This window comes from Camelus ferus, chromosome 33 (assembly GCF_009834535.1).
Source record: "Camelus ferus isolate YT-003-E chromosome 33, BCGSAC_Cfer_1.0, whole genome shotgun sequence".
Lineage (NCBI taxonomy): Eukaryota > Metazoa > Chordata > Mammalia > Artiodactyla > Camelidae > Camelus > Camelus ferus.
In genome coordinates, this window is record NC_045728.1 from 15,936,128 (window position 1) to 15,948,190 (window position 12,063).

At 46.3% G+C, this 12,063-nt stretch overlaps 1 protein-coding gene across 17 annotated transcripts in view; it reads right to left on the reverse strand.

The window, feature by feature from the left end:
- NCAM1 (neural cell adhesion molecule 1) overlaps positions 1-3,797 on the reverse strand; it is a 297,404-nt gene extending 293,607 nt beyond the window's left edge. For 14 of the 17 annotated variants that reach the window (XM_032472400.1, XM_032472409.1, XM_032472407.1 and 11 more), the window contains exon 1: positions 3,401-3,604. In XM_032472400.1, the coding sequence (XP_032328291.1) occupies positions 3,401-3,452 (52 nt within the window). In that variant the 5' untranslated portion in view covers positions 3,453-3,604. Of the gene's footprint in view, positions 1-3,400 lie in introns of all 17 variants that reach the window. The other 3 variants (XM_032472408.1, XM_032472401.1, XM_032472410.1) reach the window with 3 other exon arrangements.
- Positions 3,798-12,063: the final 8,266 nt, after the last annotated feature.

Here is a 12,063-nt window from a genome sequence, read left to right on the forward strand (position 1 = left end):
CTGGGGGAAGAAAAGGGAAGCTTCTTGAAAAATTGACTCTAAAAGATAATGTTAAGTGTTAGACTAATGAAAACAGCCCTGATTGGTCGATCTTTAGAACCTTTGTAGTGGGAATAGTAATTCAAAAACCATTAAATAAATGACAGGCCACCCATCCATTATGTCTGGATTTTATTCTCTTTTTGTTCAACTGTTGAATTTTAAGCAAATTCTAGGTTATCCTCAGTATTTTAAAATATGCTAATACTTGTTGAAAGAAAATTAACTTTTTGGTTTTTGGATAGAATTGTGAAAGGTCTTCCCCATTCTTAAATATGACTTTCTTACATTAAGTTAGATTTTGTTTGGGAAGACACATTTCTGATCTTAAAATTAAAACCAGCAAGAACAAAAAAAATATAGCTCACCACCACTGTACTCACAGCAAACGCTGCTGAAACATACCCTAATTTGTTTAATGCATGATATTATATATACTTCATATACGTGCTGGTTAGTTTTGGGGTAGCAAATGTGAATCTGGTGCTACTTCTTAGAAAAGCAGTCTTGTTCATTCCTTGACTGTTACAAATTAAGCTGGCAAAGAACTGTAAAATTATCAAATAAACATACAACTTAACAACCATTCCAGATCCAGATCAAATAATTTTCCACGAAACATCCAAAATTTGCGTTAGAATAAACTCAAATTTGCTATGTAATTCCATAACCTTTCACTTTATTCCTAAGGAACAGAAGGCCCCAAAATGACAGAGGGACAGCAGATCTGATTCCTCTGGTATATTAGGGTGAGCACACCTTATATCTAAATTCTCATGTGCACCCAGTGGAGCAGAGATTGAACTACCATTGTCCCTGGAGAAAATAGACTAGAGGAAAAACAAAAACAAAAACAAAAACAGCCACCACCAACAAAACATATATGTTTTGTGTGTGAAAGAGAGATACTGCTTTTTTGTTTTTATTTTCATCCTGAATTGAATTCTACATTTTGGCTTGAATTCTACATTTTTTTTAAACGGTGGTAAAAACAATACTTTAATGGAAAATTGTTTCCCTTTGGAAAACCACTCAACTTCTTTCTTTTGTTAAGTAACCTCATATGTGTTTCGCGTTCTGCCTTCTTCCCATCCTACTCCGGCCACAATGAGGACTCTTCCCTTCCAGAGAACACCTATCTGAATGCTGCCGTTGCCTGGGCAGTCATGAACATCCCAATCTGGGATTCCCTGGGCATGTACCCAATGCAAACCCCTGGGGATCCACCCATCACGACGTTGGAAAGGGCGGCTGGGCGATCCCCCAAAGTCCCCACCAAAGATCAGGTCTCTACCGTCACATCCCCACCTAGAGGAGAGAAGGTCCCAGAAACACACACCCCCGTACAGGGAAATCGCGCCCTGGAGACCCACAGACAGGATGATGGGAAAGGGCATGCCCGAGGTGGCCCAGGTGCTGGCGGGTACTGAGCTAGGAGCCTGCAAGAGTTGCCTCCCCACCTCCACTACTGGGAGCCTCTCCACACCCGCCGGTGTGGCGCCCCCTGCCGCCCCGCCCCCAGCTTCGCCCCCAGCCCGTCGCCCGCCGGTCGGCGCACGCGCGTGGGTGCGCCCTGCCTCTGCGCCCTCCCAGGCGACGCACTCCGGCCGGGACAGCTCGTAGCGTGTTTGTGCCCGAGGGGCGGGAGAGAGACCCCAAGTCGGCGTGAAGGAGGCGCGAGTGGGCTAGCAGGGGCGGGCCGGCCCAGGAGACCTCCTGATGACCACCTAGACTCCATTTTATCTTCTCGGAAACTGCAGGGCAGGCAGGGGACCGGCCTCGGGGCGGGGTTCCTCCCGGCGGGGGGTGAGCGAGACCGTTAGGCTGGAACACCGGGAGATGGTCCTGGCAGCTCCCGGCCGCCACCCGCGCCGAAAAAAAAAAAGCCTCTCGCGGCTTCCCGCCCAGCCAGCCTCTCTCTGATTGGTCGCCATGCGAGTTGGCTGGAGGCGGCTGCCGAGCGCGGCTCTCGTGCCGCCCGGGGAGGGGGCGCGCTGGGTGCTCCCCGGCTCGCCCCGCGCGCTCCCCAACCCAGGCTCGGCCGTCTGGGGCAGCTCCGGCGGCACCTGGCAGCGGCGACCGCGACACACAGACCCCTCCGCTCGGCTTTCCTCGGGCGCTTCCCAACACACGCCCCCCACCCCCCGCCCAGAATGTTCGCCCACCCCACCCCACCCAGCTCTCTACGGCCCCGGCTCCTTTTTTCTCCCCTTCTTGTCCGTCAGCTCCAAAGCGCAAATCCTGGGGTGGGGTGGGGTGGGGTGAGGTGAGCAGCTGGAGGGGAGACTGGGCACGCACGGAAGAATCTTCCAGGGAGGCCGAGATGGAAATACCCCAAATGAAATGAACCTCCCTCCTGGCCGCCGAGGTTTTCTGGGCGGCGGCGCAGCCCCTGCCACCCGCGGCAGCATCACTACCGTCTTCCTCCCAGCTCCCTATTGTTCGCACTTTGCCAGGATCAGGAACCTCGCCCAAAGAAAGGAGACTGGGGCGAGGTGTTTCGGGCGACTACCTGCCATTCTTCTCTCGCCCCGTGCAAACACGGGCTCGCGGTGCGTGTGAAGGCACACGCGCGCACACACGCGCGCACACACACCAGACAGCCCGATCACGCCCTCCTCGCCCTCCGCCCCTCTGCACTTCCTCCTGTCAAAACGCCGCGCTCGACCCTCCCATCCCTCCGTGCTCTGGCCCGAGAGCAGGCTTTCCAACTAACCAGCAATTTGGCAAATGAAGAACTAACCTCATATCGACAGGGGTGCAACAACGGCCACACAGCCCTGAGATTCTGACCATTTCGCCCCATTTTGCAAACCATTATTTGGCTCAGGGTTGGGAGGGGAGCAAAGGCGTTGAGCCCCACTTTATTAGAGCCGGGAAAATAACGATTGGGGGCGGCTGCCCTGGCCTTATTGTTCACTCTTCGCGGAGCTGGGGCTGACAAGACCCTTCCCCACGGACTCCGAGCCTGTGCGGCGGCACCACCTAGCCGCGGCATCCCCCGCCCCGCCGCCCGCCTTCGGGGAAGGAGCGCTACCCATCCCCGGCTCGGCCGCAGCGTCCCCGGGAGCAGGGGGCTCCGCTCCCAGCGCCGCGAGCACACAAAGTGGGAAGGGCGGGCGCCCTGGAGGGCGCCCGGCGCTCGCTGCGCGGGGAGGCTGCCCGGGTCCAGGCAGCCCGGGAGGGCGCGGGGTTCGGCTGGGCAGCAAGGGCGACGCGCTCCTTCCTCAGCTCAATGAAAATAACCACCCTTAGCATTCCACGTAAAACCAGCCCAAAATAACAGTGCTCCTCAGGGGAGGAGTAGGGGGAAGGGGACAATTAGCAAATCAGACTGAGAAGAATAATTTTGGAAATGTACCTGCAGTTCCCAGGAAAAACAAAGTCCAGATGAGATCCTTAGTTTGCAGCATTGTAATCTGCTGGCCGGGAGGGATGTTCTTGCCGCGGTAAATTCTGTGCCCCCTCCCTTGCAGCGAGCGTGGACGGCGGCAGAGCAACAGACCTAGGGGCAGACAATTGCCAGGCTGAGTATGATTATTTTTGCAGAATTGTTTCCTGCCAGCGGCTGCCGAGCTGCGTTCACGCGCTGATCGGAGAATGAGTGACAGTCCCAGCCTCAGCACACTCGCAACTCGGAGATCCTTGCGCTGGCCCGGGTTCGCTTTGATGGAACTGGGGATGGGAGCGGGGGGCGGGGGGCGGGGGTGAGAACCTCACTGTGTCCTTCCACCACGCCGGCCACAAATAGTGCCGAACATCAAGGAGGTAAGAGAGACAGGGGAGGCAGATGCGGTCGCCTGCAAAACGCGGCCTGGAGCCGCCGGAGGAGTCGGGCTCGTTCACACGCAGTCTTCCAGGCAGAACTGGGATCTTTCCACCCTTCTCCCCTGCCCCTCCGCGGTCCTTGCTGCCATCCAGCCTTCCTAAATCAGGAGTTGGATACTTTAATGACTAGCAAATATAAAAATAAAATCTTAGATTTGGGTAGGGTTTCAAAGTGTTGAATCCTCCATTTAGATCCTAAGATCCTTGAAACATAAGGATAACCTAGGACTTAATTTTTTTTTTTAAGTGCAGGAAATTAGAAATTTGGAGAGAGATGGGGGTTGCGGGATTTTGTTTTGGTTTTGTTTGTTTGTTTGTTTTATACTGTCTATGAAGTTTGCTCTCCCCACAGAGAGGCAACAGCTCTCAGGGGAAGGCGGTGGGAAGCAACTTAAGTTAGAAGAAAACAAAGATGTTTTAGAAGGGATTTCCAGAAATAACCGAAGGAAAATATTTTCTTGTTTATAAAGGCTGAAGTCTGTGGTCTCTTTATAAAGATATCCGAGACTTTTTACGTAGGTTTTTATGGTATAGGCACGATATTAAATAGTATTTTCTTACAAGAGCACACAACCTCAATTCTTAAAGATTTTAATCCGGAATATCACTGAGGTAGCAACACAAAGAGTTTCAATGCATCTTACAGCTGTATTTTAAACAGAGAAGGTGGGGGAGTAGGGTGAAAATAAACATGTTGCAGCACCTAAGCCAGGTTTGAGTGCTTAAGGAACAAAAGGGGAAGAATCCGGAGTTCACAGCGTTCTAGATACTGGAACAGTCTATTAGCCTAGCAGAGTGAAACCCTCCCAGAGGAAGGCTGCCTGCCTATGTTAAAGCACCAATGCACCAACATTTCCATACACTCCATTTTTCTTTAAAGGTCAGACTCTCCACTGCTGTATTACCCTTTAAAAACCCATTCTCTGCTCGCCAACCCGCCAGCCTCCATTCCTGGAGAGGCCGGCACCCCCTGCGTACTAGACCAGGCGGGCCACACCAATACACTGTTATTTCCAGAACCCCTGAAGAATACTTCCCACACCAAACCTGGTTTTCACAGCATTTACTTTTGTAATATTTCCCTCATACCAACTATAGATAATTCAAAAATAGAGAAAAGCAGAAAGAACTAAAAATATCCCCTAAATCCCATGGTTTCCAGAGATACCCACAGATTTTCTAAGTCTTCTGTATGTGTATTTTTATAATTGACATAGGATAGTAGCTCTTTGAATCCTGATTATTGCCCCTAAGCTTCATTTCCCTGAGTTTCATCATAAGCGTTTCCCCAGGCTGTTAAAAAGGCTTTTGAAATATTTTATAGCTATGTAATATTTCTTCATATCAACGGTTCTTCAATGGTTTCCCCACTGTTGGCTATTTAGATTGTTTCCAGAGTTTGATAATATAAATAATGCTTTTTGAACATCTCTTAATAAATATTTACTGAACAACCGTGATGTTTAGCCTTGTTCTGGGTACAGTGAATTATGTAGGGTTTTTTTCAATAGTTGCCCTATTTAAGCTGCTTTGGCTTCAGACTTGTTTCTGCTAACATGTAAAATTGCCATATTAAGCCTTATTAACCCAAGTGGATGAATATTTTAGAAGTTTTAATATCAGGGAAAGATAGAAAGGACAGGCCTGAGGGGGAAAGGGAAAAAGTAAGGGTTGGGATACCCAAAATAAAATTTTTCTATTTCTAATTTTACCAAGACTGAGAGACACACCCTTCCCCGCAAACCTCCCTCCCTGTAGTCCCTATCAGTAGAATTTAAAAATTCCTCACTATTTTTCTCCCCATATGTCCCTATTTTTAGCTTTTCCATGTAGGCAGGTGTGGAAATCCTATCTCATTTCAGCATGACTGAATTTCTTTTTTTTTCCCCTCTCTCTCCAGCCCCACCCTGCCCCGTGTGGCAGTTGATTTCTGTTGTGATGACTCATTCTAGAATTCTGGCCTGCAGTCATTCCAGTCCACACTCCATGTGTCTCTCCTGTGTTCTTTTAACAGGATCCGTCCCTTATCTCCAGTTCGTCAGCTTTTGGCAGTGCCCACATCTGTGAGCTCTGGGTGCCAATCCTTTCCTGAACCTGACTTTGAAATGAGACAAAACTCTGTCCCTCTCCAGACCTCTCTCCCCAGAGGGAGGCCCAGGCTGTCAGGCCCACATTAATGAGCATCTATCCATCCATCAATGAGTGAAGATCCAGGGGGCTGGAGCAGAGGAAGGAAACACTCAGGACTGCTTTAAGGAGGCAGCTTCCCTCCTAGAACAGAGAATGGGCTGTAAAGTCAGACGCTGCAGGAAGACCAGCCCCGAGGCCATGATGGTGCTCTGGATGGGATGTGGGTCCTGCTCTAAGGCAGTGGCAGTGGCAAAGGAAGCCACCAGAAGCACAGAGTTGAGAAAGATTCTCAAGACGAAAACAGTAGCACTTTGGAACTTTTTGGCATTTGGGGTCTCGGCACAGGAAGAAATCAGAGTTCTTTTCATTCACTTAACAAATACTTATAAAGTATCAACTAAGTGTCTGGCACTTCTCTAGACACTTAGAACATAGCAGTGGACAAAAGAGACTCTTGGCCTCCATAGACTACCATTCTTACAGGGAAGATAGAAATAAATCGACAAATATCTTGTGTGCAGATGGTGATACGTGCTAAGGGGTAGGGAGTTCTAGGGTGGGGAGAGATTTGTGCTCTGTATAGGGGAGTGGGGGAAGGCATCCCTGGTCCAGAGACATCTGGTAAAGATCTTATGACTCCAAAGCTTCCAGAGTGGACAATTAAATAGCTGCTGGTGACATTGACAGGGAGTGGAAGAGGAAGGGCAGACTTGGACAAGGTGATGAGAAAAGGAGTGATGATGTCAGTTCTGGACACTCTAATTCTGAGATGTTTGAGGGACATCCAAGTGGAGGTGTGCAGAAGATGGTCAGTCAGATGGAGAGAAGCCCAGAGAACATCAATGTTTAAGCTGTGGGCAGAAGGCATTGCCAAAGAAATAGTGAAAGCACAGTCAGTGAGACAGAAAGAGAATTGGAACGTTATAATGTCACCAAATCTAAAGAAGAAGGAAATTCTGAAGTGGTCAAATAAGAAGACTTTAAGTTTCCTGGATTTGGCCATTGGAAAATCCTTAGCGGTCTTTGAGAGAGCAGCATTCATGGAATAGTAGGGAAGGAAGACATCACTGTCCCAGGACCAAGGCTGGCCAGGAAGGAGAGCAGGGGATGTGGACCATTCTTTAGAGGAGCAGAGGAATAACAGAGAAGTAGCATCGTAATGACAATGATGGAAAGGCAAGCTTGAAGGAGGAGGAGGCTTTAAAAGAGGTTCTCTTTTCTTCTCTTTAATGTGAGAATTTAATTATTAGGCTATACAGTAAATTAAATTGGTCACTGACTTCTGCTCACCACCTTAGTGTCTAACTTAGACTACTTGAAAAATGCACTTGGTCTACAGTCAAGTGCCCTGACAGGTATTTTTCCTCATTTAGGGTTTCTTTAGTGCTGATGTTGAAAAGGGGGACCAAGGCATGATCTCAGACATCCGAGAACTTGATTTTACATTGGACATGGGGAAAATGCATTCTGGAAAACACAGCAGCCTGAGACCAAAGCCAAAGACAATAACCTGGGGCTCAGAGAGGCTGGGGAAACAGAGGCACGCCCAAGATCTGAGCAGGATCCAGGAAAGAGAGGAGCAGGAGGTAAAATCAAGACTGCAGAGTTAAAGAGTGAGTCTCCAGGGGGCCCTTGGAGCTCCCTCCCAGCTTCTCATATTCCTGATCTGGTTAACACCGGAAACGACTTCTAAGTTCTACTGTGTGGTAGGGCCAAAGCCACTGACATGCCACCCTCCCTGCTCAAGGCTGGCTGAGGCACTGGTTAAGGATGAGTGCACACTCATCAGTCAATCCCGCCGACACCCCAAAAGCAGATGAATGGGATGCGTTGACACTGCTTCTTTGTGCAGGCTGTGCACTGCACAACTTCAAGGGGCACCTTTCAAGTCCCACTCAGCATATGTTTATCTAGTTATTGGGACAATTTTTGTGGTAGGTGGAAGTAAAGAATGTCAAGGGAGTGATGCTGCTTTCTTTTTCCTTCGTTCTCTTCTCTTCCTTTCTCTTTTTTCTTTTTCGTTCTCTCTCTCTCCAACGACCGAAAGGGAGGAATGAGAAAGAAAGAGAGGCGGACGTAGGAATGTAGGGCAGGAGAGGGCGGGAGGGCCGTGGGGAGGGAGTGCGGGTAGGGCGGGATTTCTGTCGTTGCTTTTGGGAGGGGGATTTTTTTGGGTTTGGCGGTCGTGCTTATTTCTTTTTCTTTCTTTCGCTTTCTATTTTGCTTTCTCTTCCCAATCACTCCTTCCCTTCTTCTCTTTCTTCTTTCCTCACTCCCTCTCTTCTCCCTTCCTTCCTTCCCTACTCCCTTCCTTTTTTCATTCTGCAGGAAGTTTATTAGAGAGTGCTGTCAACACCTGTATGAAAAAGGAAGAAACAGGTTGGAAGGAGGAAGAAGGTGAGCTGTACTGCTGGCACAAGGCAGCCTCAGTCAGCTCCAGGGAGCTATGAAACTAGTTGTAATATCCTCAAATGGAACAGTCGTCGGATTTAGGCTGCCCTGGGAACAGAACCTGACCTTGGGAGAGGCAGCTCTCTTCAGCCAAGGGCAATGTATCCAAACTAATAGCTGAGAGCATCCCCACATGTGAGGAAGTACATCCCCCAGTCCTGAAAGTCACATCTGGGCAGCTTAGCACAGGATCTACTACCTAATTTTAGCTGTAAATCAGAGTATAATTTGGGGGAAAGTTAAATACTTTTTTTTTATTGTGGCAAAATATATGTAGCATAAAATTTACCACGTTAACCATTTTTAAGTGTACATTTCTGTGGCATTAAATACATTCACATTGTTGTGCAACCATCAGCATTATCCATTCTAGAACTTTTTCATCTTTTCCAGCTGAAACTTTGTCCCCATTAAAGAGTGAAACCTCATTCCCATTCCTCCCCTAGCCCCTAGTAACAACCATTCTACTTTCTGTCTCTTTGAACACGAATAGTTACATCATATGAAAACAATCATACATTTGTCCTTTCATGACCACCTTATTTCACTTAGCATAATGTTTTCAAAGTTCACTTAAGTTGTAGCATGTGTCACATTTTCCATTGTATGTATATACCACATTGTGTTTATCCATTCATTCATTAATGGACTCTTGGGTTACTTCCACCTTATGACTACTGTGAATAAAGATGCTATGAACATGGGTGTGTAATTATTTGTTCAAGTCTTTGCTTTCACTTCTTTTGGGTATATACCTGGAATTGGAATTGCTGGATCATAGGGTTTCATTTTTTTAGGAATTGCCACACTACTTTCCACAGCTGCTGCAATGTTTTACATTCCCATCAGCAAAGCACATGGGTTCTGATTTCCCCATAACGTTGCTAACACTTCTTTACTTTCCATCTCTCCTTTCCTTCCTTCCTTTCTTTATTTCTTTCTTCCTTCCTTCTTTCCTTTTTTGATAATATTCAGCCTAATGAGTGTGCAGTTGCGTCTCATTGTGCTTTTGATCTGCATTTCCCTAATGTCTAGGAATGTTGACATCATTTCTTGTGCCCACTGGCCATTTGTGTATCTTCTTTGGAGAAATACCTTTTCAAGTCTTTTGCTCATATTTTAATTGACTTATTTGTTTTTTGCTTTTGTTGAGTCATAGTAGTTTTTTCTATATTCTAGATATGAATCTCTTATCAGTTATATGATTCACAAATATTTTCTCCCATTCCATGGGTTACCTTTTCACTCTGTTGATAGTGTCCCTTGATGCATAAGTTTTTAATTTTAATGAAGGTCAACTTGTCTATGTTTCCTTTTGTTGCCTGTGCCTTTAGTATCGTGTTCAAGAAATCTTTGCCGAATCTTGAAGCATTCACCCCTATGTTTTCTTCTAGTTTTATAGTTTTAGCTCTTACATTTAGGTCTTAGGTTTATTTTGAGTTAATTTTTGTACATGAGTAAGATAAGGGTCCAGTGTTATTTGTTTGTTTGTTTGTTTGTTTGCATGTAGATATCTAGTTTTCCCAGCACTATTTGTTGAAAAGACTGTCCTTTCCATGTCAAATAGTCTTGGCATCTTGGTCAAAAATCCTTTGACCATATATGAAAGGATTTATTTCTGGACTCTCTATTCTATTCCATTGGTCTATATCATCTGTCTTTATGTGAATATCATGCTGTTTTGAAAATCATAACTTTGTAGGAAGTTTTTAAATCAGAAAATGTGAGACCTACAAATTCTTCTTCTTTTACAAGATTATTTTGGTTATTTGGGATCCCTTGAGAGTCTATAATGAATTTGAGAATAAATTTTTCAATTTTTGTGAAAAAGGTCATTGGCATTTTGGTAGAGATTGAGAGGTGCTGTTTCCCAACCTGCCCAAAGTTGGGATCTGGGCTAGTGTCTGGAGCCATGCTGATATCTTGGAGACGAATATGTTTTAGAGATCTTGCTCTGGAGCTATGGGAAACTGAGTCACAGTGAACCATCACAAACTGCCAACTTGGGTGGTCTATTCTTTTCAATGTCAACTCAGAGAGATGAAACAAGATGAAATCACAAGAATTAGGCCATGAAATGTGCAGCCAGTTTAGAGAAGTGACAGTGTACTAACAAAGGAAAGATAGGTTTAAATGGTTTCTTGGCTCTGAACTGAACTCAGACCTCAGAGACTCAAATCTGTCTTTGAAGAAGAACCTCTGAAACAGATGATTTAGCAGTCTAGAGAAAGGAGCCAGGATCTCCACATCAAGCTCTTAGAAATCAGAAAGTATGACTAAGCTAACGTGAAAGGTAGGACCACTTCCTTTCTCCCTCTTATACAGCCTCCTACACACCCCAGTGGCAAAGAAGTGAAGTGGGGTGAGCCCTCGAGTCCTGGAGCTTGATCATTCAAGTTCAAACCCTAGCTTCTCCACCTGTAGGCTCTGGGGATTTGGGCAAATTCTTCATACCTGTAAACCTGGTTTTTCTTGCTCATAAAATGGAATTAGAGCAATATCTATATTCAGGGGTCTTGTGAACATTAATTAAAATAACGTACATAGAGGGCTTAGTGCAGGCCTGATACTCATTCAACAGGTAGGTACCGAACACCTATTACATGCAAGGCACTGTGTTAGCAGTGGGGAATAAAAAAAAGTCAACAGAACACATGTGTTTACAGACTTGACAAGAAGACAAATAACTAAACAAAGAGATGAAGACAATGATAAACTGTAATTTGACTCATGAAAGAAATAAACAGGATTCTTTGGTAAAGAATGACAGAGGAGATCTATTTTAGATCAAGGAAGGAAGGCTTCCCTAAGGAGGTGACAGGTATGTTGCAACCTAGAGGATGAGAAATACCCAGGCTTCTTTCCAAATAGAGGAGTATTCTGGGAATGTGCAAAGATCCCGAGGGCAGAAAAGCCTGTGTGGTTCTAGAAACTGAGAGAATGGTATTCTGGGATAGAAAGAGCAAGTGGAGGAGGGACAAAAGGTAAGCAGCACACATGAGCCACCTTGACACCTAAAGTGAGGAGCTTGCATTTTCTTCAAAGCTCAAAGAAAGCACCTAGAGGACTTTCAGCAGCAGAGTGACAGGAGCTGTTTATTGTGTTTTAATAACCACTCCGGCTGCTGGGTGGAGAACAGCTTATAGGGAGACAGGAGTGGGTATGGGGAGGCCAGTTTGAAACCCCTGTAGAAATGCAGGGAAGAGATGATGGAGGCTGGGGAGGAGGTGGCAGGAGATGGAAAGGAGCGGAGATAAAATTGGTCAAACTTGCTGATGAATGTGAGGAGAGAGGTAGCACAGAACAAACCAGGGGGATTTGTTTGAAGAGGAGGGGAAACCAAGAGGTCAGTTTTAAACAAGTTACATCTACCTGCGAGACATCCACGTGGAGGTGTCGTGTTGGTGGTCAGACATGAGTATGGAAGCGAGAAGAAAGATCTTAACGGGAAATATAAATTTCAGAGTATTAAAGCCAAGGGAAAGGATGAGGTCACCCAGCCAAAAATGAGGAGAGAGGAGAGAGGGGGGCTCAGGCCCTGATCCTGAGAAACACCAACTTTAAGAGTTCAGGTGGAGAAAGCAGAATGAACAAGATGACTGAGATGAGGTGCTG